The 27,527-nt window shown below is 38.3% G+C and overlaps 1 protein-coding gene across 7 annotated transcripts in view; it reads right to left on the minus strand.

Moving 5' to 3' along the window:
* Nucleotides 1-1,423: 1,423 nt before the first annotated feature.
* The window catches only part of prpf40a (PRP40 pre-mRNA processing factor 40 homolog A), a 69,938-nt gene continuing 43,834 nt past the window's right edge, over nt 1,424-27,527 (minus strand). For 6 of the 7 annotated variants that reach the window (XM_043693759.1, XM_043693760.1, XM_043693763.1 and 3 more), the window contains 11 exons: nt 26,008-26,141; nt 22,974-23,088; nt 22,759-22,850; nt 21,789-21,905; nt 19,864-20,001; nt 19,621-19,716; nt 15,491-15,577; nt 11,546-11,642; nt 11,397-11,458; nt 8,555-8,716; nt 1,424-2,710 (listed from right to left, as the gene is read on the minus strand). In XM_043693759.1, coding sequence (XP_043549694.1) covers nt 2,618-2,710; nt 8,555-8,716; nt 11,397-11,458; nt 11,546-11,642; nt 15,491-15,577; nt 19,621-19,716; nt 19,864-20,001; nt 21,789-21,905; nt 22,759-22,850; nt 22,974-23,088; nt 26,008-26,141 — 1,193 coding nt within the window. In that variant the 3' untranslated portion in view covers nt 1,424-2,617. Of the gene's footprint in view, nt 2,711-8,554; nt 8,717-11,396; nt 11,459-11,545; nt 11,643-15,490; nt 16,089-19,620; nt 19,717-19,863; nt 20,002-21,788; nt 21,906-22,758; nt 22,851-22,973; nt 23,089-26,007; nt 26,142-27,527 lie in introns of those variants that run through there. The other variant, XM_043693765.1, reaches the window with a different exon arrangement.

Raw genomic sequence — 27,527 nt, forward strand, 5'->3', positions numbered from 1 at the left:
CTATGCTGCCCTGGATCAGTGACTGAAATGTTGGCATGTTCTGCTCATGTACTATAGTTTCCTGCTTGTTGGCCAAATAGAACTGTTTTATATATAAAAAAAACTATTAAACTAGAACCCAGATTTGTTAATGGCATTTGGTCAAATAAATACCTTTACGCTACTACATAAATCTGTGCTTCAAATGTCCCTGAATATATTTGCAATCATTTGCCACAGAAATTTACACAGCTACATTTTACACGAAGGATGGGGCAGAACTTCTGCCTGATCCCTCTCGCACAGGGAGAAAGGTTGAAGTAAAGGTAGAGTGTTGATTTGTCATGAGGGGTGATTGGAAATTCAAAGGGCTAGAAACCTTAAATTAAGCAGTTTCAACCTCTGCATTGAGGAATTTGCATTGTGGGTATTGGTTGGATCTTACTGAGCTGGTCCCAGAAAACTGGATTCAGTAGTATAGCCCCTCACCTCTATATTAGTAAACCTACTGTCAATTAGCTACCCGTGTCATTTACCTCAACATTTTTCTTAAAAGTTAATGCAAGTGTTCATAATATTAGCTTCCAATTTTATTTTCATTCATTCTTGGTAGAGAGGATGGTAAAGGAACCACAGTCAGAAACACACAAGACAGTACAGGAGCCTAATAAATCCACCTAAATATATACACCTATTTCACAAACAAACATCCGTCACAAGATTAAAGGTGGACCATTTGGGACTGAGATGAGGAGACATTTCGTTATCCGAAGAGTGGTGTGCCTGTGGAATTCATTACCACAGGAATTAGTTGATGCCAAAACACATTGTATTCAAGAGGTGACTAGATATTGCACTTTGGGTGAATGGGATCAAAGGTTACACAGTTAAATCCATAGCCTCATCCTGCTTTCTCTATCAGCCATGATAGTGCTGAATGGCTGCCGCCTGCTCCTATCTTCTATGTTTCTATCTTTTTAAGTGAGCTGCAAGACTAGTCATTCAAGTACAGTGATGAAGTATCCATAATCAAAGTATTTCATCTGGGACTGGAAGTAGTAAATACCCAATTATATTGCTAAAGTTTGAACTAATTATCCAGAATGTTTTGAATAGTAAACGAATTAAGGTTAAAGATGAGAAGATGGATAAGTAGAGCTGAAGCCATGAAAAGATCAGCCATGATCTTTTTGAATGGCAGAGTAGGTTCCAAGGGCCAGATGGCTTACTCCTGCTCCTAGTTCTTATGTTCCTGTTCAGACAGGGTAAGCACAGGGTACTTATCAGTTATGAAAATTGTGGTTGTGAAAATACATCTGCACCTTATCAACTATTCACTGTCTGATTCCTGATGTCATAGACCAATTCTGTAAACTTGGCATCTTTATACTATGTTTTATATGGTTCAGGATTAGTTGATCAATAATTCAGATGTTGAGACTGATTTCAGCAGAAAACAAATTTTAATGTTTCTGTGTTAAAACATACAAAAATATTCTGCTCCCTTATGAGCAACACTGAAGTATTTCAGACACAAGTATATACAGAGATGGAAAATAAACCCTCTGCTGCATTTCATGCCTTGGAAAATTAAATTTTAGAACAACTTCAATAAAATTTGCAGTACTGTTTGGGAAAATGAACTCTGCTGTAAGTACAAACATTTCTTTGCTGCATCATGCTCCAATTTTTGTATGAACATTTTCCAATGGATAAAGACAAAAATCTCCTTGAAATTACAAAATTAACTACAATAGAACAGGAATCCAAGCTATCAAGATTCAGAATAAATTTAGTTTTGAATTACTAATAGCAAAAAATCCTGCTACATTTTCATGGCACACTTATCTAATATTCTTTCCATTTTAATACACCTAACAGGTCATTTGAAATTGTGTGAGATGGCTAAGAATCTAGATAATTCAAAGGTCCCAGTTCTCACAACACCGCTAGCTTTGTTCAGTTGGATATGGAAAAACTACTTGTGTCAGAAATAGCAGGTAGCTCACTCTCTATGAATGTTATCTTCAAAGGCATGAACAGTTCATTTATGTTATGATTACCCAGGGATTTTCTCCAAATTTCACAATGTGTGATGGCATAAATAAAGTTTAACCAAACGATAAAATCCACTGTTTGTGGCTACTCCCACAATCAGAAGTAAAACAAGCTAAACGATTTCTGGGCAAAACTGTGGAACTCCCTTGTCTTCAACTTTCCAAAAACACTTATGAACTGCTTACAGTTTCTGACATCAGAAGCTTGCTGTTGGATATAGAAACAGATCAGAAGTGATTTTTCAACTTGTACACATTAATAAGGGTACAGGTGCTTTTTGAAGAAATCATGGGTATGTTTTAAGACCCATAATGAATATCAAGTATTGTAGCATGATGTGCACCCAAACTTAAGCTGGTTCATCTTGGAATCAGAACGATTTATCTACATAATAAAGAAACTCCATTGTTCACATATTGAAAGATTGAGGGATCTGCAATATTTTCATATCATCATATCCCCTGTAAATTACAACAGGTTGTCAAAACATTGGAGATCATCTTCAATTCTTTTCAGTATGTGTTAAAAGACTGCCCTCACCCAACTTTTGACTTGGTTGATTTATACATACACGTGTTAATTATTGGTCATCATCAAGTTGCTGCAAGAGAGTTCGCCTTCGTTTTTCCAGTTCCCCCTCACTTAGCTCACTATCAGAGGTTTCCCAATTTGCCTGTGGAGAGAAAGTATCATAACAGTCAGTTTGTAACAGTCAACCATCAATGTTCTGTATTTCAGTACTTGCATACTTTTCAAATTAGATTTGATGCTCATGCATTACAGGTTGTTACTCATTTAAGTCATCAAGTCTAAGTTCAGAGTTTATGCATGTTAACTTGACCTAAATGTTATTTTAAATTATTTAAAAAAAAAACACTGCATGCTTAAACTTTTTCAATAAATGGTATTAGAAAATTTGGGTAGTTATGCCTCCTGTTAATAACAGGTATCCATTTTGATTTTTTTCTTAAAATCATCCTGCAGTTCTCTTCTGAAATGATAGAGCAATGTGTTTGAAGACAAGACAGATTAAGGACTGTGACAAATTCAGAAGAAAGATTTTTTTTCTTCATCCCTTGTGTCTCCGTCAGGTAACAATCACTGTCAGGGAGACATTGTTTGGAAATGGAAACAAACCAACATGGTACCTATATGAAGAAAAGCAGGCTAGATAATGACAAACATTTGCTGGTTATGTACTTGAGATTGATTCTATTGTTCAATCATTCAAACCAACTTTGCACATAATCATTCCCTAAACAACCTTAAGACAACTATGTGCAAGTGATACGCTAAGTAAAGAAAATTAGGAGATCACAGCAAGGCAGACAGCATTCAGAGAGAGACAGCAATTTAACATTAAGTCTAGATGACACTTCATTAGGGGTCAAAACGTTAACTTATGGTGTCTGACTCACTAATCTCCAGCATTTGTTGTTTTAAATACAGATTCCAGCATCTGTAGTAATTTATTCCTATTTGCTAAGTAAACATTGAAAATCTGAACGCAATGCACCTAGACTTCCAAATTAACATACCAAAATTCCTCATGAAAAGGACAATAGAGAACGTGAACTTAAAGCAATGCATTACTTAGATAAGACTTGAAGATGAATAAGAAAATCCCCCAAAAGCAATTGTTTTGTGAAGTGAAATTTGCAGGAAAGTTATCTTGGGGTATATGGGAGAGGTAGTGATGAACCATGATCCAACAGAACAAGGTTGAGCGACTAAATAACCTAGCCCTGTTCTTGCATTCCTAACTAAAGCAGAGGACATTCAACATGGAAATAGGTTTTTTGAGATCAAACTTTAAATTACCATATATACTTGAGAATATGTCGATCACATGTAAAAGTCAACCCCCTATTTTTGGCCATATATAAGACAATAAGATTCAGCAGCAGAAATTAGGCCATACAGCCCATCGAGTCTGCTCAGTCATTCTGCTAGAATTCTTTGAGTTAGACCAAGGTGAGCAAACGGATGTTATGTACCTGGACTTTGAGAAGGTCTTTCCGCACAGGAGGCTGCTGAGCATGGTAAGGGCCCATGGTGTTTGAGGCAAAGTGATAGAGGTCTGGCAGAAAGCAGAGAGTGGGGATAAAAGGGCCCTTCATGGGATGGCAGCTGGTGACAAGTAGTGTTCTGCAAGGGCTCCGTGATGGGACCACAACTTTTCACTTTATACATTAATAATTTAGATGAAGGAACTGAGGGCATTCTGGCTAAGTTTGCAGACAATACAAAGATAGTTAGAGGGACAGGTAGTATCGAGGACGTGGGAAGGCTGCAGAAGGATTTGGACAGGTTAGGAGAGTGAGCAAAGAAATGGCAGATGCAGTACAACGTGGAAATGTGAGAGGTCATGCATTTTGGTAGGAAAAATAGAGGCATGAACTGTGTTCTGAATGGAGAGAAAATTCAGAAGTCTGAAGTGCAAAGAGACTTGGGAGTTCTAGTCCAGGATTCTCTCAAGGTAAACGTGCAAGTTGAGTCAGTAGTTAGGAAGGCAAATACAATGCTGGTATTTATTTTGAGAGGACTCTAAAATAAAAGTAAGGATGTACTTCTGAGGCTCTATAAAGGCTCTGGTCAGACTATATTTGGAGTATTGTATGCAGTTTTGGGCCCCATATCTCAGGAAGGATGTACTGGCCCTGGAGCGGGTTCAGAGTAGATTCATGAGAATGGTCCCACAAATGAAAAGCTTAACATTTGAGGATTCAGGGACAATACTTGATGGCGTTTAGAAGGACAAGGGGGATCTAACTGAAACTTATTAAATACTGAATGGCCTGGACAGAGTGGATATTGGGAAGATATTTCCATTGGTAGGAAAGATTAGGACCTAAGGGCACAGCATTAGAGTAAAGGGAACACCTTTAAAAATTACACAAACTCCAGGTTATAGTCCAGCAGGTTTAAGCACTGCTCCTTCATCAGGTGGTTGTAGAGTATAAGATCATAAGACACAAGTTTACAGGAGATATGGGGAAACCTCTTCCGCCAGAGTGGTGAATCTATGGAATTCAATGCCACAGAAGGCTGTGGAGGTTAAATCATTGAGTACACTTAAGATGGAGATAGGTAGGTTCTTGATTGTCAAGAGGATCAAGGGTTACAGGGAGAATGAAGTTGAGAAATTTATCAGCCATGATAAATTTGACAGGCATGACTCTCCTCGATGAAACCATGCTGACTTTGCCCTATTTTACCGTACACCTCCAAGTGTTCAGAAATCCCATCCTTCACAATGGACTCCAAAATCTCACTCATGAGAGGTTAAGCTAAACTGTCTAATTTTCTGTCTTTTGCTCTACTCCCTTTTTAAACAGGAGTGTTACAATAGTGATTTTCCAGTCCTCTGGGATCCTCCCTGAATCTAGCGATTTCTAAAAGATCACCACTAATGCCTCCACTACCTCTTCAGTTATCTCCTTTAGAACTCTGGGGTGTAGTCCATCTAGTCCAGGTGATTTATCAGACTTCAGGCCATTCAGTTTTTCTAGATCCTTCTCCGTGGTGATGTCTATCTCTTGCCCACTCACCCTCTTGAAGTTTTGGGATATTACTCATGCCTTCCACTATTAAGACTTACGCAAAGTAATTATTCAGTTCTTGCACCATTTACTTGTTCCCCGCTATCTCTCCACAGTCATTTGCCAGCGGTCCAATATCCACTTTTGCCTCTCTTTTGACCTTTATATATCTAAAGAAAGTTCAAAGTTTGTGAGAAGATTTGTAGCTCGGGTGCTCGTTGCTGTGGTTCTGTTCGCCGAGCTGGAAGTTTTTGTTGCAAACGTTCCGTCCCCTGTCTAGGTGACATCCTCAGTGCTTGGGAGCCTCCTGTGAAGCGCTTCTGTGGCGTTTCCTCCAACATTTATAGTGGCCTGTCCCTGCCGCTTCCGGTTGTCAGTTTCAGCTGTCCGCTGTAGTGGCCGGTATATTGGGTCCACGACACGACACGACCTGCTATCCTTAGTAGCCACACACGCAGACGACAAGCAACATGAATTTGACTGGGACAACACTACTATTATAGGGCAAGCGAAACAAAGAACAGCCAGGGAATTCCTAGAAGCATGGCACTCATCCACAAACTCCATCAACAAACACATAGACCTGGACCCAATATACCGGCCACTACAGCGGACAGCTGAAACTGACAACCGGAAGCGGCAGGGACAGGACACTGTAAATGCCGGAGGAAACACCACAGAAGCGCTTCACAGGAGGCTCCCAAGCACTGAGCATGTCACCTAGACAGAGGACGAAACGTTTGCAACAAAAACTTCCAGCTCGGCGAACAGAACCACAGCATCTAAAGAAAGTCTTAGTCTTCCTTTATAGGCAGTTTAATCTCCTCCTTATTCATTTTTTGTTGCCCTCCAGTGGTCTTTATAAGCCTCCCAATCCTCTGATTTCCCACTGCCTTCACCACATTATATGCTTTCGCTTTTGTTTTTTATGCTATATCCAACTTCCCTAAGTCAGCCATAGTCTCCTCATCATTCCTGTACCATGCTTTTTTTTCCTTGGGGTGAATTTTTGCTGTGTCTCCTGAATTACTACCATTGCTGTTCCACTGTCTTTCCTGCTAGGCTCCTCTCAGTCAATTCTGCCCAGCTCCTCCCTCATGCCACTGTAGTTGTCTTTATTCAGCTGTAATATCATTACCTCTGATTCTATCTTATCTCTATCAAATTCCACAGTAAATTCAATTATGATCACTGCCTGAGTAGGGCTCCTTCACCTTAAGCTCCCCGATCATGTCTGCCTCATTGTACAACACTACATCCAGTATTGCTGTTCCCTAGTAGGCTCCACCACAAGCTGCTCCAAAATGCTATCTTGTAGACATTCCACAAATTTATTTTCTTGCAATCCACTACCTACCTGAGATTTTCCCAGTTCATCTGCATAGTGAAATCCCCCATGGTCACAGTAACTTTGCTTTTCTTACATACTGTATCTATCTTGCACCCCAGTTCCTGTCTACTGTTTGGAGGTCTGTATGTAACTCCAACTATGGTTTTTTGACCTTTGCGGTTCCTCAACTCTACCCACACAGATTCTACACCATCTGACCTTACTTCGTTTCTTACTACCAAAGTAATTAATTTCTTATTAATAAGGCAACCCCATCCTCTCTGTCCACTTGCCTATCTTTTTGATAAGATGCATATCCTTGGATATTCAGCTCCCAATCCGGATTCTTTTGCAGCCACGTCTCCGTGATGCCCATCACGTCATACTTGCCAACTTCAATCTGCGCCACAAATTCATTTACCTTATTCCTTATACTGCAAGCATTCACATATAAAACCTTCAGTCCCGTATTTACTGTCCCTCTTCTCATTGCCATTTGTCTAGTGTGGTTGAAGTTTGATTGCTAACCCTTTGCAAACACTGACTTTTTTTTATGCTGGAGACTTTAATAACCACCTGAGTTCTCCTTCCTTATCATTTCTTTTATATTTTCCACACAGTTGAATCCACCCCTACAGGTGTTAACCTGCTGCTTTATTTCTAAGTGGGTTAAGTTTTACCCTTACCTTCCCCTCCACTTTCTAATTTAAAGTTCTGTTGACCAGCCTATTTACCCTTTTCACTAGAACACTGGTCCCAGCTCGGTTCAGGTGGAGACCGTCCCAGTGGTACAGATCCCTCCTGTGATTTGGTGTACAATTCACAGCAACTTTAGGCTACGGATTTCTTAAGTTCATTATTGAACGAGCATTATAATTAGTACAATTACTGTGATGCAACACTTATCATAAATTCATTTCCTAAATAAGATAAGCCTATATGCATTTACTTCACTATAATTACCATGCAGCTGTTATTTCTCATGGTTACAATGATCAGTGAGACTGTATGAGTGTCAAATGTCTGATAAAAAATACTTATCAGAAATAAAAGCTTAAAATGTTAGTTTGAAAAACATAAACAACAGTAGGCGAGAGAAAATGGAGGGAAATGGAAGAATTTGGTGCCAAAGTTTAAGACGCATCAAGTCAGAGTCAGGTGACAACTTCCCTTTGTGTGCAGCTCAGCTGAGCTCAGTTCCCCTGCAGCACTTGTGGAATTATTGTAATTCATTATGCTTTCTTAATTTGTTTAGAAATCAACTGGGCTTCTGCTAACAATACAGTTTTGTGGATTATAGCATGAATTTCAGCCCCTCAAATGTCGTATCAATGTAATAGTCGACCCCACAAATTTAACCTTAAAATTGACTTTTACATGAGTTTCCATTGTAGGTAACAGCAATGAACAAGATTGAATCAAGGTGAAGCCATGCAGCAAAAATGAAAAATGACAAGTGATGAAAAAATAAAATCATATAACAAGCAAACTTGCAGCAGTTTTAATCCTGGGAAAAATTAATGGACCAAAGATCTTTTAAATGAAGTATTTTGGTCAAAATAATAAAGTCCCACAAGCTTTGTACAAAAATTAAACTGATTTTTTTGCTATGAACAATTATCCAAGTGATCAGAAAATCACATACTGTATCTTTGTTGGTGGCTTTTCTGGGTGATTTGTGCTTTGACTGCGATCTGTGTCTATTTCTTTCTTTCTCGTCATCTCTACTTCTTTCTTTTTCTCGTCTATCCCGGTCCCTTTCTCTTTCCCGCTCACGTTCTCGCTCTCCTTCAGATTCAGGAGTAACCTATATGGCAAGAAGAATAATGATTTCAAGAACACAATTGTTTTGGATATATTCACCATTGTTTAAGAGTTATGGAAAAGAAACTGGAATATGGAAAATAGTGATATCTATACTTGACCAATAATGTGTCAATGACTACTAGCAAATATTCAGTTTGTACGTTGTCATGATCCCAGCTCATGACACTACTGGATATGTTGGATGTTAGAATGAAACAAAGCTTGATAGGTCATATTGTTTATTTTCTTGTTTTATCAATTAATGTGGTGTTCACTCAGTAGGGTGGACAGTTGGTTTGCGATGCAGATTGATGCCAACAGCGTGGGTTCAATTCCCACATTAACTGAGGTTCCCATAAAAGGACTTTCCCTTTTTCAACCATTTCCCCCTGTCTGAGGCCTGGAGAACCTCACGTTAAACCACCACCAATCATCTCTAATGAGAACAGTCTTATGTTGAGTAGGATGACGGCAACTTTACCTTTGACACATTTACACAAGGCTGCAGATTTTCTTTAACAGAAGTTTATTATACAAAAACTATGAAAAGCTAGATACAAGACAGAATGATCTTAAATCAAACAGTGAAAGAAAAGCACCAACTTGTTTCCTGACATTATCTGTTACAGGGACTTGTATAGCCAATCTCGACGCTTAACATTTCTACTTAGTTAACTCCTTACAATTGTTTTGCTGTGGACCATGGAGACAATGAGTTATTTGCAAGTCTATCAAAATGTACTTTTCACAAATCTTAATGTGTAAATTTTCTCAGTTCGAAAAATCTGAGAATTTCAAACTAAACTCTTTTGGGTTTGGCAACTTTACAAATTAAACCCTTATACTGAGGTAACTAGTTCCCTGAACTACTTTTAGGAGACAAACCTAACTTGTTTGTTAATTCCACCCCAGTGTTTTCTGAACTGAATTTTAAAAACTTGCTCAACCTTCCTTACAGAAAACAAAGCTAATAGCATTACATGTTTCTCCTACTTGCCATAAAGCTACCGTCATAAATAAGGTTCTATTAACATAGCAGGAATTTGCAGTCACCTCCTTTCTTAAAAACGTTCAATTCTGGACACTGCTCTGGAAAAGCTCTACTTTTTTTTAAAAATCAAAGTAAACTTTTCAAACCAGTAACCAATACCCATCCTGACTTTTTTGACATACAAATTCCAACATTATATATAAATAATGCAGCTTTCATCACAACCAACTACTAAAAGTTTAAAATTAAGAAAACTAGTAGTTCAAGCAGATGAACAGTGCTTGGCTCGAGCATCAATATCGAGAGAAAAATCAAATATTTCTAACTTATATGGACTTGGATGACAATTTACTTGCATTAGCGTTGATAATGCCACAAATTTAAATGATGAAGTAGGGATTTCCTCCATTTCTCTCACTGAATCCACCTTCATGTTTGGACAGAAAGGTTCTCAAAACTAAGTTCCAAATAGTATTACCCATAGGTGCACAATAATTATTTTCTGATATCATCTTTTCTAACTTAACATGTTTTTCCTCTATTTCTCCGATTGTACATTCAAACCTTATAAACACACTATTTCAAAGTATTTTAAATTTGCAAAACTTTGGCTGCTTAGAAATAAAGGAAAAGAAATTTCAAGTATTTTGCCAGGTTCGATCATAAAAGAATACATTAAAATAAAAGCAAGACATTCTATTAGAAGAAATTCTCTCAAAATATTAATTCATTTTGGTTAACTGAGAAACAAAAATAAAGAATGAAAACTCTTCTGTAAGACCAAAGCTGATAATGAATAAGAGATTAGGAAAACCAAACAATGATTAGTTTGTGGCTAAATTTTAGAAGATCTAAAGATTATTGAGGAGACATGACAGCAGTAAGGAGTTCCAGTCAGATAGTGTCCCACACCTTCTGATCAGTGCAGTTGCGATCCTACTATCTCTGTCAAATTTAATTGAAAGTACAGTTTTGCCTTTTCTGGAGGAAGGCATTGTTGCATGGATACACAATCAGGAAGCATGAATGGAAAGAGGCAGTAAGGACACACACCGTTCTGAAGTCAGTGGTCCAAGTAATTTTGTTTAAGCTCAGTTTGCTTGCACTTTCTGGCATGGTTTCTTTAAGAATTAAAGTCTTCTGTTTTTCAAGACTATTTATACTTTGTATGCTATTAATTAGTTGTTGTATGAATGGGGGGAGGAAGGAGGAGAAGGGGAAATGCGCAAGTGATACTTGGAGTGGTTGGGAGTTGAGCCGCAGGGAGGGGATTGGGCCTTCCCAATACTAAACACTATGCATGAAATAAGGATGGGGTAAATCTCTGGAAAAGTATAGTACGTCCGGTCCAAAACTCTAACATGAAGGTCAGCACCTGGAGATTGACATTTTCAGAGTGTCCCAGTCAGCACAACTCTGCCCATCACTATCATTATCACAGTAAGACCTTGGACAAATGAGTTCCATAGCAGAGACAGGTGCAGGAAGAAGCAAAACCATGATAACATTTAAAAGAAACGAAACAGGATAATTTGGAATAGCAGCGACCACAGAGAAAAAAGGTTGACTGGTAGAGTTAATGTAAGGACCAGGTATCAGCAATGTTTTAAGGATATGGATTTCTAATCATACTCCAATATTAAATATCTACAGATGCCACAAAACAAAGAACACAAAAGTGGAAACTTACAGATTTGCGTCTTCTCTTTTTGCCCTTTTTCTTGTGTTTTTTGGACTTTTTGTAGCTTCGCTCTAAATAGGGAAGAGAAAATATTTCAAACCTGATTTGACAGAAAATGTTTAATTTACAATTTAAACAGTTCACCAGGTTTAGATTACCTGACTCTTCACTAGAGGTTCTGTCTGAAGGGGACTTTGAATGGGAACGTTTCTTTTTCTTTGAATGGTGATAATCATCATCTTCTGATTCTGAGGCCTATAGGGTTAGACAAAGATACTTATCAATGGAATTGCAAGGTCTCTGAAATTCAAGTTTAGGCTTTCTGATATCAATACAGTTATGCTATAATTAAAGTCATGAGAGTTCTACAGCACAAAGACACACACTTTGGCCCAAACTGGTCCATACTGGTATCCATCTTCATACATTTTAATACATACAACACCTCTTCTACTGTAATATGGATTTCCCTCAATATATCAGCACTAACTTTCCCAAGTCTTCATGTCTTTCTCCAGGGTAAACACAGAGGAGAAAAATTCATGAGAACCTCATCCATCTCCTGCGGTTCTACATTTCAATGTTCACTTTGGTCCTTGAGGGGCATTGTTATCTCTCTAGTTATTATTTTTCCTTTAATATACTTAAAGTATCTTTTTGGATTCACCCTAATCTTCTCAGCCCTCCAGATTTCCTTCTTCAGTAAACACCTGTATACCTCCAGGGATTCCCTTGATCCCAGCTGTCTGTACCCGAGCCACGTTTCCTCCTTTTTTCTGGTCAAAGCTTCAATATCTCGTCATCCAGGGTTCCCTATTCCTGCCAACCTTGCCCTTCACCCTTACAGGAACATTTCAACCTAGAATTCTAGCTATCTCACCTTTAAAGGTCCCCCACTTGCCAGAGTTCCCTTTGCCTGCAAACAAGCTACACCAATCAATCCCTTCAAGATCCTGTCTAATTCCATCAAAATTCACCTTGCCCCAATTTAGAACTTGAACCAGTGGACCAGTTGTGGCTCTCTCCATAACTATATTAATAGAACTACGGCCACTGGTCCCAAAGTGCTACCTCACTGTCACCTTCATCGCCTGTCCTGCCCTATTTCCCAACAGTAGATCGTGTTTTACCCTTTCCAGAGTAGGACCCTCCACATACTGCTTAAGGAAACTTCCCTGAACGCACTTAACAAATTCCACCCCATCTAAGTCCTGAACACTCTGGCAGTCCCAGTCTATATTAGGAAAATTAAAATCCCATACTATGACAACCCTTTTGCTTCTGTAAGTTTCCTCAACATTCCTACAAATTTGTTACTCTAATTCTCGATGACTACTTGGGAGCCTATAGTACAACCCCAATAACAGCACCATCCCCTGCTTATATCTTAGCTCCACCCACAAAGCCTCACTGGATGATCCTTCAGTTACTTTATCTCTAACTACTGCTGTGATACTCGCCTTAATCAAAAATGCAACACCCCTTCCCCTCCTTCCACCACCTCTGACCCACCTAAAGCACCTATACCCTAGCATATTAAGGTACCCACCCTGTCCCTCTCTTAGCTATGTTTATGTAATGGCTAGAACATCCCAGTCCCACGTACCTATCCATGCCCCGAGTTCATCGGCCTTATCTGTCAGCCTACTTGCATTGAAATAAATAATAGTTAATCCAACAGGCATTCCTTGCTCACTGTTGTGTTCCAGCCTGACCTTCAAATTACTATTTCTGATTACTGTATCTCCTTCGAGTCTCACACTTGCCTCCCTGCCAATCTAGTTTACTGCAATAATCCTTGGGAATAACTCAACGCATCTCACCCTCTCAGCAGCTTTGGATAAGTCTGAAAGGGGAACTCAGGAAAGAAGTAAAACAAAACCCAAAGTTCAGCCAACTATGAGAACAGCAGATTCTGTTTTAATGGCTGTTCAAATGATGGTGATGCTCAATGAAGTATTTGTGAAGCTTGACTTGAAGTTAGAATGATAAAGGTATTGAGGCCATAGCTTAATTGTTTATGCCCCTGGAAGTGGTAGATCTACACTGCATGACAAGGCTGCAAGAAGCACAGCTCTGCACCTAACATGCTAACGATCCAAACCTTATAATAATAGCCTGTCACAGTTAGCAGCAGATAATGATATCAAAATTCTAGACGTTACTGATGACATTGTTTTCAGTCTACCCCTAACCAATGGCTTAATGGATGCTTGAATGTGTTATCTTTCTTTAACACCACTGAAATAGGATGTATATTGTGTTTCAAAACGTGAGTTAATTTTCCACAGAAAATGATCTGGTTAGGACATTAAGTGTTTTAAATTGAAATGCACTTTCAAGGGGTTAAATTCACAGAGCAACAGAATATCATGCATCTCTCAAAGGGTCTTGAATGTATGAAATTCACTACCCCAGAGTGCAATGGACATCTGGACACTGAATAAATTTGAGGAGGAGAAGAACAGATTTTTAATTAGTAAGGGGTTAAGGGGATATGGGGAGTGGCTGGGAAAATGGAACTGGGGCTTACATGAATTAGCCACGATCATATTAAAAAATTGCAAAGTAGGCTTGAGGGCTTAAATTGCTTATTCCTGCTCCTAGTTCTTTAGCATTTCTTACATTCTTAATACTCCATCTGAAACTTAACATTTCAGGGGCAATAGAAAATCAGGCAATATTATCACAGCAGAAAATAATATGAACAGTCAGTACAATCTACAATCTAAGAAACGTAGTAGATCATTGTGGTGGACTTTGCTTTGGGGTGGGCGGATTGGGGTGCAGACTGGTGGTCATGATGGGATACTGGTGAAAGTGGCTTCTCTTTCAGTTTTGGCTAAAAGCTGTAACTACAAATAGGGTTTCAAAACAAAAAATGAGCTAAAACCAATCTAGTTTTTGTGGTCAGGGAAATAAATGCAGCTAAACAACGAAGACCAGCAATAAAGTCTTAAAGGACAGGATACTGTAGCATAAGAGGATCTGCACTGGATAGCATGCATAGAGATTGTTTTGGTTCAGTAGGAAGACTAAATTGAGACAGTATTGTCTATTCTCTATTATATTATAAACAAGTTGTACCAAATCAATGAGGTAGTTCTGATTATACCCAACACACTCATCTTATCTCAACTAAAATTCTCTCCCTAAAACTCAACTACAGGTATTTTATCTTCAACACTTCCAAAACACCTATCATGCTTGCCATTACTAACTTAAATTCTGGTTCAGATCAGAAGGTTGTTTCATAATTATACTCCAAGATCCAAGAAAATGCAGAGCAATGAGAGTCAACTAAAATATGCATCAATATACCATTGAAAACCAGTGTACCCAGGAAGGTGTCAATGCCAGATCTGAATTACTAGCTCAGTGCTTCCATAAAATGTCAACATTATTTTGGGATTCACATATCTTTTATGGGCACTTTGAATCTTGCAGCTTACTTGGCATGCTTGGTGTCTTGACAAGTACCAGGATATCACTGGGTGGGCAAACAGGATTTCTCCTGACCTTGACAACCATTGAGAGATGCTCCTCCTATTCTTCTAAACGCTACAGACAGAGGGAGGTTTATTGGGATAATAATTAATGCAACTAGTAATGCTTGATGGGTGTGGAATTGAACAATTAACACAAGTTCATGCATACAAAATTGACAAGAGGAAAATATAAAAATAAATAAGCAAGATGATTAAGAATGGCAAGTATTAAATTTACTTACCTGGGTCATTTAAATCAGCAACAGTCACAGTTGATCCCTAGAAAACCTGGATGCCCATTCCACATTCTTCATGATTGATATCTTGTATACCTGAACACCAGGAAATGATGTGCAGGGCATCCCAGCCTCAAATATATTTTAAATGAAGCGCCAACCTGTTTGAAACAGGCATTCCAATGTCACTGCCCCAAATTAGCACCACTTAACAGTGGAAAATCAGGGCTTAAGTGTCTGCGTATATACTTGACCAAAAGCAATGCTCAAATTTGGTGACCATGATACAACAAATCAATAAGTCTGTGTCAACATATATAACAAACTGTCCATTCAAAGCATGTTATTTTATTGAATAAATCAAAATGCAAGCACTTACTGAACGAGAACGAGAATGTTTCCTGTGATGCTTTTTTGACTTCTTGGAATGTTTTTTGCTCTTTGAATGATGATGTTGGCATTCATGCTATTACACAGAGGGAAAAAAAACTTGGATAACAAAGAGCAAACAAACAATACATGTCTGTGCAGAAGGCAGAAACTATTTTGACAACAGACGCTCAAAGTGATAGCCTCTAACAAACTCAGCAAAGAAAAAAATCAAATCCTAGAGCACAAAAAGTGAGCATGCAGGTAGTGAGCAATTAAGAAGGCAAATGGAACTTTGCTTTTATTGCACTATGGGTTGAGTTTAAAAAAACAAGGAACTTTTGTTACAATTATCCAGGGTGTTGGTGAGTCCACACTCAGAGCACTAAATATAGCTTTGGTCTCCTCTTTGAAAAACAGGGTGCACTGACATTGAAGCTATTCAAAAACTGAGTCAGTAGGGTGATTTCAGAGATGAAGGGTTGACTTATCAAGAACAGCTAAACAAGTGTTTATGAATTAGAGTTTAGAAGAATGAGTGGAGACCTTACTGAAACTTACAAGTTTTTTAGGGGGCTTGTCAGGGTAAATGTTGAGGTAATGTTGAACTGGGGATAAAGAATAAGGGGACATTCATTTAAACTGAAACACAAAGACATTTGTGAAGGTTAGATCGCTGTCATAGAGTCATGGAGCTACACAGCATGGAAACAGACACCGGTCCAACTCGTCCATGCCAACCAGATATCCTAAATTAATCTAGGCCCTTTGGCCAGCAATTGGTCCATATCCCTCTCAACCATTCCTATTCAAATATCCAGGTGCCTTTTAAATGTTGTAACTATACCAGCCTCCACCACTTTCTCTGGCAACTCATTGCATACATGCACCACCCTCTGTGTGAAAAAGTTGCACCTTAAGGTCCCTTTTAAATCTTTCCCCTCTTACCTTAAACCTATGCCCTCTAGTTTTTGGATTTCACTACCCTGTGGAAAAGACCTTGGCTATTCACCCTATATATGCCTTTAATGATTTTAGAATCCTCTATAAGGTCACTCCTCAGTCTCCGACACTCCAGGTGAAAAAAATCCCCAGCCTATTCAGCCTCTCCCTATAGCTCAAACCCTCCAACCCCGGCAACATCCTTGTAAATCGTTTAGAACATAGAAGAATACAGCGCAGTACAGGCCCTTTGGCCCTCGATGTTGCGCCGATCCAAGCCCACCTAACCTACACTAGCCCACTATGCCTATCTAATGCCCGCTTAAATGCCCATAAAGAGGGAGAGTCCACCACTGCTACTGAACCCTTTCAAGTTTCACAACATCCTTCCTTTAGGAGGGAGATTAGAACTGAATGCAATATTCCACAAGTGGCCTAACCAATGTCCTGTACAGCCTCAAAGTTACCTCCCAATTCCTATACTTAATGCACAGATCAATAAAAATAAGCATACTAAATACCTTCTTCCCTCTCCTGTCTATCTGTGACTCTACTTTCAAGGAGCTATGAACCTGTACTCTTCATTCAGCAACACATCCTGAGGACTTTACCAATAAGTGAATAAGTGCTGCCCTGATAGGCCTTACCAAAATGCAGGACCTCACATTTATCTAAATTAAACTCCATCTGCCGCTCTTCAGCTCATTGGTGCATCATATCAAGGTCCCATTGTACTCTGAGGTAACCTTCTTCGCTGTCCACTACACCACCAATTTGATGTCATCTGCAAACTTACTAACCATACCTTCTATGTTCACACACAAGTAATTTATACACATGACAAAAAGCAGTGCACTCAGCACCGATCCTTGTGGCCGGTCCTTGTTGGTCACCGGTTTCCAGTCTAAGAAACAACCCTCCATAACTACCCTTTGTCTTCCACCTTTGAGCCTGTTCTGTATCCAAGTGGCTAGTTCTCCCTGAATTTCATATGATCTAACCTTGCTCACCAGTCTACCATGGCACTGAAGGTATTTACAGAAGGAAGGAATGGATAGATTTTTCAAATTTCTTGACAAAGTCTTTGGCACAAGAGGGAAATTGAGGCCTGGGACAAATCAGGTATGATCTTATGGAATGGCAAGGCAGCTTGACGGATTGAATGGCTTCCTCTTGCTCCAATTTATTAAGTTCTTATGTCAAACTTAAAAGTAAGGTCAAGAGAATGAAGAGAATATTGATAAATTCTACAATAGTTTTAAAAGCAAAGACTGACAAACCATTCAGTAAATTTTTCCAGAGCAAATTCCTCTTCAGTAGGTCAGTTTTTATATAGCAAAAAGGATGACTATCTTTCTACAAACATAAGAATATTATTTTGTGCTTGGTAAAACTCTGATCAGTGGAGAACTTTCCCCACAATCCCCAATTGACTAATTTTTCTAAGGCTCCCCACCTCACACAAATCAAATATTGCCTTGAAGCAAAGGGAATCCACTCTAACCTCATCTCTGGAACTCAGATCTTTTGAAAAGCTGTAATACGATCAAAAACCGAGTTGTCCTGACAGATCCCATAAACAGCAGTGACCAGGGTATTGCTGCGCAAGTGCCACCTGATGGAATGGTGTACGAGACCTTCCATCATTATGCTGATGCTCTGGAGTAAACTGATAGGGTGATAGTGTGCAGTACTGCACCTGACCTGTTTTATGTGGACAGAGTATACCTAAGTAAAGCTTTCACATTGTCAGGTAAATGGTTTGAGGCACTGATAGTTCTGGACCATATGTCTGCAGTTCTACTGCCAGGATGTTATTGCAGCTAATTGCATTTGCTCCTTAATTTCATGGAGTAAATTAAATTGGCCGTGAATGGACATTTATAATAATGGGAACTCAGCATTAGGATGAGATGAATCACCCAATTGGCACTTCTGGTTGAAGACACTTGCAAATGTTTCAGCCTTGTCCTCTGGTTAATTGCTTAATTGTCTACTATTAGTCGTGACTGGATAAGGCAGCACTGCAGAGCTTTGGTCTGATCTTGTGGTTGTGGGATCACTTATCGCTGTTTATTCCTTGATATTACTGCTGCTGTTTACACATGAAGGAAACACAGTAGCCAATTTGTTCATAATGAGAAACGACAAAAGTAACTATCTGAGATTCTGCTTCAAGAAAAAAAGTTTAGCCAGGGCACAGCACAGAAATTTTATGCTGTCTTGAAAATAAAGTATATTGTCAAACAAAAACAAACTGTGAATCTTCTAACATTGCCAAGCCAACAATTCTTCTAACAGGGTGTGGATTCATGAATGCTGCATACTAGGAGAGTGACATCATACTTAAACCTTAGCTAAGTATTGGTAGTTGATTTGAGTACAACAGGGACCAGAACCAAAGTGTATACCCGTGCCCTTTTCGAGTATTCACCTGTGAGAGATCAGGAGTGGGAATCTTAAACCATTTCCCTTCTATCACTGGGTCAAGAAATCTGGTTTCAAATTCTGCATCCTCCAGAGGTGAGATTATAACATGTCTGGATCGTATCATTAAAAAAAAACCTGAACTATTTTGTCTGTCCTAATAAAACAATGTTTCTGCAATGCTCAGCTACCAGTGGAGACTGATGCTGAGTTACCACAACTCAAATGCCTTTTGTAAAGACTGTTTCACTGCTGCAGCTGGAGTTTCTCGGCAAAGGGAGAAGGGAAAAGAAAATGTCAGGTACGCCAGTTTATTCTAATTTCATAAAGTTGAGCTCAATTAAACCAATGGACGAATTCAAGGAGTTAATGTTTGGCACACCCTTTAAATAACAGAAATAAATGTGTGTATGAAGGGAAAAGAGTAGACAAAATGCTAAACAATGATGCACGGATTAAGAATGGGTGAAAAATTGAACTCCACATTTGAAGTAACTTGCTTATTTTGATTATTATGATTTTCACTTAAAATACTAAGTTAAAAATCAGAAGTTAAGTTGCAAGTGAATTTTGCACTGTATAATGTGTACATCACTGAATACCCGATCAGTAATGTTTTGAGGATAGCCACAAGGCATATTAACAGAAGTAGGCCTATCAAGTCTGCTCCGCCAAATTAAACGATCATTTCTAAAACAATAGCTAGATGTAACTGAAATTAATAACAAATAAAACACAATGCAACTTCTAGTTATTATTTTCCACAAGTACCTCGAGAATTTGTAGAAATTCCTTGAAAAGTCTTTTTCTCTCAGATTCAACAGTAATGTCTTCAAAAGCAGATTCGTTTACAAACCTCTCTCGAACCTGAAAGGAAAATATTAGTTTATGAACCTCAAGAAGCTCTGATGCTTAGTGAAAATAAAAATAAACCCACAATACACAAAAGGTTGCATTACATTGTAAATCTGAAATCAACTGCATGCTTTACAAAAGAAATCAAGACATACATACCTCATCCCAATTTGATTCTGGTTCAAGTGGAGGAGTGGCTTGCTTTAACATGCTTTTGAAAGCAGTTTCTTTTCGCTTTAGTTTCCGAGCTTCTTCCTTTTCTCTTTCACGCTCTCGAGCTTCTGCTTTCTCTAACAGCTAATATAAATTATATTAAATATAAATTATAAGTGATGATTTCATCCTGAATAGATCAAATAAGCTTTATGTTTTCATTTTTTTTAAAAATGGTATCTCTTTTACAATACATATCTATTGTGTTAGCTCGATTGGTTTTGTACATTCTACTGTCACCTCTGAGCCAGATGCCCACTTTTCATTGCGAAGTGATGACGCAGCAGCAAACAAAACAGAAGGTGTGAAAGTTCTTCCTTTTTTTTCATGCGATAACAGTATCACTGGCAAGGGTATTTGTTATTAACCCTTATTTTGGAGAAGTGATGAGCTGCCAATTTGAACTGTTGCCCATTCAGTGTAGGGATATCCACAGAGCTGTTAGGATGGGACTGAAAGGAATTAGATACAGTTACAGCGAGGGGAACAGCGATATATTCCCAAGCAGGACAGAGTGTGGCAAGGAGATAAAATAACAGGCAATGGTATTCTGATGGATCAGCCACCCTCGTCCTTCTTGATGGCAGACCATAAGATACAGGAGCAATAGGTTTGCCGTTCAATGAAATCACGGCTGATCTAACCATCCTCAACTCCACTGTCCTGCCTTTTCCCCATAACCCTTGATTGCTTTACTGTTTAAAATTCTTTCCATCACAACCTTGAATATATTAAATGACTCAGCTCTCAGAAAAGAAATTGCTCCTCATTTGTCTCAAATGGCTGATCCCTTATGTAAGATTATGACCGCTGGTCCTACACTCTCCCAAATGTAGCACCAGCACTGATCCTTGCAGCACTCCAGTAGTTGCCACCCTCTTTACCACAGCGCAATGTCTTGCATCGGTTAGCCAATCTACTATCAATGCATATATTTTACCCTCAACACCACAGACTCTTATCTTGTTAAGTAGCCTGCCATGTGGTATTTTATCAAATACCGTTGAAGATTACTATCACCGCTTCCACTATCTCTGCAGCTATTTCCTTTAATATCCTAGGATATAACCCATCAGCTCCAGGGCCCTATGGGCATTTAGCCCTATTTTTAAAAACATATTTTCTCTCATGATAGATATTGAATTTATATCCTCCTACTCCTACTTTTGACCTTGATTATTTAGTAATTTTAGAATGTTGTATGTCTTCGACTGTGAAGACCAACGCAATGTAATTTGTTCAACTCTGCCGTTTCTTGGTTCTCCATTATTATTTACCCAGCCTCATTCTCGAAGGGGTTTTTTGTTCACTTTGGTTTCTCTCTTCCTTTTTATGTATTTAAAGAAGCTCTTACTGTCCATTTTCATGTCACTTGTTAGTTTGCCCTAAAATTTATTTTCTCTTTTCTTTGGGTAATTGTTTTGTTGGTTTTTAAAACTTTCCTAATTCTTTAGTTTACCACACTGCAGATTTTCTTTTTTATTCCAAAATGACACTGTCCTTAGCAAATTGTCATTATGTACTGGAAAGCACAGCATAGGTAATCTGTGAAGAGTATAAGGCTTCAAAGAGAAGCATAAGCAGGGAGCGGTACTCTGAGGATTTAATTCTCTTTCAACGAAAGGAAGTGCATTTGATTTGCTGTGGATAATCTATTTACAGTAGGAGCAGAGTCAAAGGTGGAGTATTCAGGCATGAGGGAGGGAATTAAGGTATTTGGGAAAAAAAAGAGTAACAGAGCTAGATTACCAATAATTTTGAAATATGATTACTAAACGTGTTCATTGTGAGATATTCATTTTGGAGGAAACAGCAGATTTTGTGAATTTCAGCAATATTACTTAGAACAATTGTTCTACAAAGCTACTTACACTGTTAAAAGTTAGTTTAATGTTACCAGCATCAAGCGTGGCTGCTCTCTTGTCTGAACTAATGACTGTACCAAATTCTTCAAATGTAGTATTGACTTCTACCACAAAACTTTTATCCTGTGAAGGGAAATCAATGCACATCACATCTTTTAGTGTCATTGACTTGTACAACTGTTGCATCACATGATTGCTCCAAAAGACAAAGACAATTATGAATTATGGTATTGAAATAGCTTCAAAGTTTTTGTAATAATTATTTTGACTACATTATTTTTGTGGTTGTTCAAGAATTTGGTCAATTGGTTACATGAAACACACTGTAAGTGTACATGCACGGTCTCGAAGTTTGGCTTGTGCAGGTGAAAATCTATTTCACAACTGGAAAAATGTACCTATTAACCATTCAACTGAATTACATGAAGAGATGTCATCAGTAAAATTGTAATATATAAGTATTTCCACAAGAAAGATTAACACGTAACTGTCTAAACTGTGATCACAAGCGAAAATTTTCTCAGTCTCACTATGTGATTATTTACCATTTAATACTGCTCATTATAACATGTTTGAAGTCTCCTGCATGGTCACAATTTTATTTTTAAATTTGGTTTTATGACTAAAATCCTTTTGAAATTCTTCGGTGGTACAGTAAGGATCCAGAATTTTTTTAGTGGTGCTTTGCAGACTTCAAAGTTATCCAGTTTAACTATGTTTTCTAAGTTAAAATAATACAACACCAAGTTATACTCCAATACGTTTAAGTTGGAAGCACTAGCTATCAGAGCATTATTCCTTCACCAGGTGGTTGCGATAAAGGAGCAGCACTCTGAAGGCTAATGCTTCCAAATAAATCTGTTGGACTATAATCTGGTGTTGTGTCCAACACCGGCTACTCCACATTATGTTTTGCAAGTTACATGTCTACTACTGTACATTTTCATAAGCAAAATTTAATATTCTTTGTATTTACCTTCAAAATATCTTTTATTATTTTCTTTTCATCGTGGAAGCGTGCTTTTAGGTCTTCTACATAAAATTTGAAAAGATCAAGGGGAGTAGACCCTGAAAAAAAGACAATTCATATGTAATATAAAATATTTGCATTTGAAAAGGGTTTTAACTTGTTCGATACTTTAAGCATACGTAGAGACCATGAAATATTGAAGTAAACTTAAGACGTCTTACCAGGTTGGCCCAACATTTTAGAAAATCTAATATCAGCACTGATAGCAGGATACAATTCCATCCAGGTAGACATGGAGTGCAAATGCCCACTTTCATGCAACTCATCCAGGAAGGTCTGAAAAAACATGAGATAAACAGTAAAAGATAAAACCCATACTTTCAGATTTTCTTTTCTTTTTGTAATCAATGAGGATAAACTGCTTGAGAGGATAAGGCCAAGAGTGACATAACAGAACAAGTACAAAGTGATACTCTGCCATTCAATGAGATCATGGCTCATCTGATAAACTTCAACTCCATTTTCATGCCTTTTCCCTATAGGTCTTGATGCTTTACTGATTAAAAATCTGTCCATCTCAGTCATAAATATACTTAAGATTAGAGTGGTGCTGGAAAAGCACAGCAGATCAGGCAGCACCCAAGGAGCAGGAAAATTGACGTTTCGGGCAAAAGAAACCTGTTGGACTATAATCTGGTGTTGTGTGATTTTTGACTTGGTCCACCCCAGAATCTCCACATCGCTTGTAATAATAGTCAACATATCATTTGCTTTGTTAATTATTTGCAGTACCTGCATACTACTTTGTGTTCCTTGCATCAGGAAACTTATGTATTTGTGGAACAGCCCGTTGCAGTAAAGAATTCCACAAATACATAATGCCCTGAGAAAAGAAAACCTTCCTCATTTGTAGAAGAAATCCTTCCTCATTTTCCTCAATTGTAGGAAGTCTGATATCGGTATATACAATCATGAGGGGCATGGATAGAATAAATAGACAAGGTTTTTTTCCCCGACAGTAGGGGATTCCAGAATTAGAGGGAATAGGTTTAAGGTAAGAGGAGAAAGATTTAAAAAGGATCCAATGGGCAACTTTTTCATGCAGAGGGTGGTGCTGCCAGAGAAAGTGCTGGAGACGGGACCAATTACAACATTTGAAAGGCATCTGGATGGTTATACGAATAGGAAAGTCTTAGAGGAAAATGGGCCAAGTGCAAATAAATGGGACTAGATTAATTTAGAATATCTAGTCAGCATGGACGAATTGGACCAAAAGGTCTGTTTCCGTATTGTACATCTCTATGTCTTCTTCATTTTGTATACCAATCCCTTTATTCTGATAAAATCTAAAATTATCTTGGGGCAGTGACTTGAAAGAAATTCTAGGATTTTCATATTAATCAATCAAAACCTGCATCTCCATTCTAAATAGGCTTAATAGCCATCTAGATTTGTTTAATATATTTGCATTATTGTACAACCTTTGATCTTTTACTTATAAATTCTGTGTCCAATGTATTCTGTGTCACTAGTTGCCTGACAAAGGAGTGGGGGCTCCGAAAGCTTGTGGTATCAAATAAACCTGTTGGACTATAATCTGGTGTTGTGTGATTTTTGACTTGGTCCACCCCAGAATCTCCACATCGCTTGTAATAATAGTCAACATATCATTTGCTTTGTTAATTATTTGCAGTACCTGCATACTACTTTGTGTTCCTTGCACAAATCCACTGAAATAATCTGAACTTTAAAACTTACTAGTTCCATATTGTTATGGGCTAGGCCAGACCCCTCAAAATATTTTTAAGCAGGTAGCACAGACAGTAACTTTGCTATTTGTTTAGCTAGGTGAATAGTGGATATTCTAGGTGTAAATTAGCTGGGTTGGCTGCCAAGTTTTAAACAAACAAGATTTCTTTACCAAAATTACAGAATGAAACACAATGAACAGAAAACAGAATACCTCATAACTTATGCTATCCAAACGCGACTTTACGACACTGTTCCGAAAACATACGCATCTATTGGCACAATCAGTAAAAGATAGCACAGGCAACTCACAGTTCGAAATCAGAAGGGCAGAAGGAGAAAGAGTACCCAGCCTTTCTGTACACACACAATTGCTGAACTGAACCAAAAAACCTCAGCTGCCAGCGCTGGCCACTCCCCTTTCATTATACAAGTTATTTCTAAAACATGAAAGCTTTTGGCCTGAGGTATCATCTGTTTAGGGGTAAACAGAAAAGGCCCCAATAAACCATTCACCTCTGCACCAAATCAGCCGTTTTGGAGCCTAGACTGCTTTACAACCCCTCTGACAAAAATCAAAAACACAGTGACTTTGAGGAAAAAGGACCAGCTTTGTGACAATATTCTGCGATTCTATTCAGAAATGAATAATCTCTCACTTACCCATTTATACTTCATCTGCCACCTTCTATATGTTTATGTGATCGGACTCCTCCTCAGTGCCATCTAGCTTTTGTATCATCAGTAAAAACTTAGATACTCTGATGTCTGACTAAGTCATTAGAAGTTATTAACAGAGATTATAAATAGTTGAGGTCCGGTTAATGGCTTACGGCAATTCACTTGTCACAGCCACCAACTTGAAAATGGAGTTGAAGTGATTGAAGCTGGGAGAATGTTTCTCCTGGTTTGGTTGTCCAGAACCAGATTACAGACTGAGAACAAAGAGTGAGGTGGAAAGTTTGTTTTTTTTCTTTCATAAGCTGCATATCTCTGGAACTCTTTACACAAAGGGCAATGTATGCTCCATTGTTCAATAAAAAGGTTAAGTTGCCATAGCCCTCCTGGACTCATTACAGAGGAGGGTAGTGATTTAACTCGAGGATCACCACACCTCAGGCAAAGATGAGAAGTAGAGCCCTTCATGGTAACCTCAGGTGATGCAGGAATTGAACTCACACTGTTAACATCAGTCTGCAACACAAACTGAAGGTCCAGTCAACTAAGCTAAAATGTAGACAACAGTGCAGAGTTTAAAAAAAAACTCAATACATACAAAAATAATACTGATTAACTAAAAATAACTAGTTTAAAATTTCTTTGGTCACTTAACTGTTAAGATTTCATGAGTAACAATGTAAGTGTTTTGTTCTTCTAAATTTAATGTAGCTTTTTGACACTGTAAAGCAAATCTCAGGAGTATTATTGAACAAAATTTGACATTAAAATAAAAATTACACCAAAATTACAAATATTGCCAGCAAATTTACATAATTTATCGCTTACTTGAAAGGCCTCCCTATTTTTGCGCTGCCGTCTCCGCTCTCTAAGTAAACCTCGTTGTTTCTCCTCCTCTTCCTCCTTCTCTAATGCTCTTATATGCTCTTCAAAACAAACAAGAGCATCTTCTTTATCCATATCTATAAAACAAAACATTCGGGTCCCAAATGTAAAACCAATTTCAACTTAAATCATTTGCAAAAGGAGAGATTATGGCAAATTATCAACCCTTTCTACCATTAATTAACATAATAAAATCTGAAGATCCAGTTAGAATGAATTAGCATCCTATCGGAAAAGTTTCTTTTTGTTTCTTCTGCTTTCAACTTAAGAATTCCTTTCAATCAGTACTCACCGTTCTTTTGTTCCATTTGTGTGCTGTGTGCATTGAAGAACTGTCAAACAGGCTGGTTAAACCACCTTGACCATGAGGTGTTAGAAAATATGGTGCTCAGTGGTTAGCACTGCTGCATCACAGCGCCAGGAACCCAGGTTCGATTCCAGCCTCAGGCAACTGTCTGTGGGGAATTTGTACATTCTTCCTGTGTCTGCTCTAGCTTCCTCCCACAGTTCAAAGATATGCAGGTCAGGTGAATTGACCATGCTAAATTGTCCATAGTGTTAGGTGCATTAATCAGAGAGAAATGGGTTACTCTTCAGAAGGTTGGTGTGGACTTGTTGGACCAAAAAGCCTGTTTCTACACAGTAGGGAATCTAATCTAATCTAAAAGTATTTTTGGATTTAAACCATTGAAAGGGCAAACTCTCCATATTAGTTTACAAAGTAACTAGTACCTCTGGGCCAGGAAGCCTGGGTTCAAGGTCCACCTGCTCCAGAGGCGTGTCATATCATCTCAAAACAGGTTAAATAGGAAATATCTGGAAAGCAACCAGTCACCCAGGCTCAGAATACTTAACATGAACAAAAATAGAAATTGTTGGCAAAATTCAGCAGCTCTGGCAGCACCTGTTTTCATTAAAGTTCAGTGATTCGTCTTCAGAACTCGAGTCACTGGACTTGAAACTTTAACTCAATTTTCACATCACAAATGTTGCCAGACCTGCTGAGTGTTCCCAGCAATTTCTGTTTTTGTTTGTTTCGGATCTCTAGCATCCACAACTCTGTTTTATCTCAGGATACTTAAATGAAATTGAGGTTCCAACTTGCAAATTTGTCAATGCATCTGCTCCACAAATAACAATGAGAGAACACAATAATGGAAAGTGGAGTGAAATGGTGAGCAATTCTAAGTGTCAGGTCTAGTTAAGTTTAAAATGTAGAAAATAGGCAGGAGGGAACAGTCCAAAATGGTAATTAAGTGCATGGTCTTTCTGTAATTGATAGGTAGGGTGAGAGCTCAATTTTGGAGCAACTTGAACCATTTGTCTTTCGGTAGACTTAGAGAGGATGTTAGAATTTAGGAAGAGATTAAAACTTTCACGCATAAGGATGAATGGAGTAGAACAAATGGTATTCCGCCAACCCTGTCAATAAACACTTCTGCAAGTATTTCATCTAAATGTTT

Source organism: Chiloscyllium plagiosum, chromosome 7 (genome assembly GCF_004010195.1).
Source record: "Chiloscyllium plagiosum isolate BGI_BamShark_2017 chromosome 7, ASM401019v2, whole genome shotgun sequence".
Classification (NCBI taxonomy): domain Eukaryota; kingdom Metazoa; phylum Chordata; class Chondrichthyes; order Orectolobiformes; family Hemiscylliidae; genus Chiloscyllium; species Chiloscyllium plagiosum.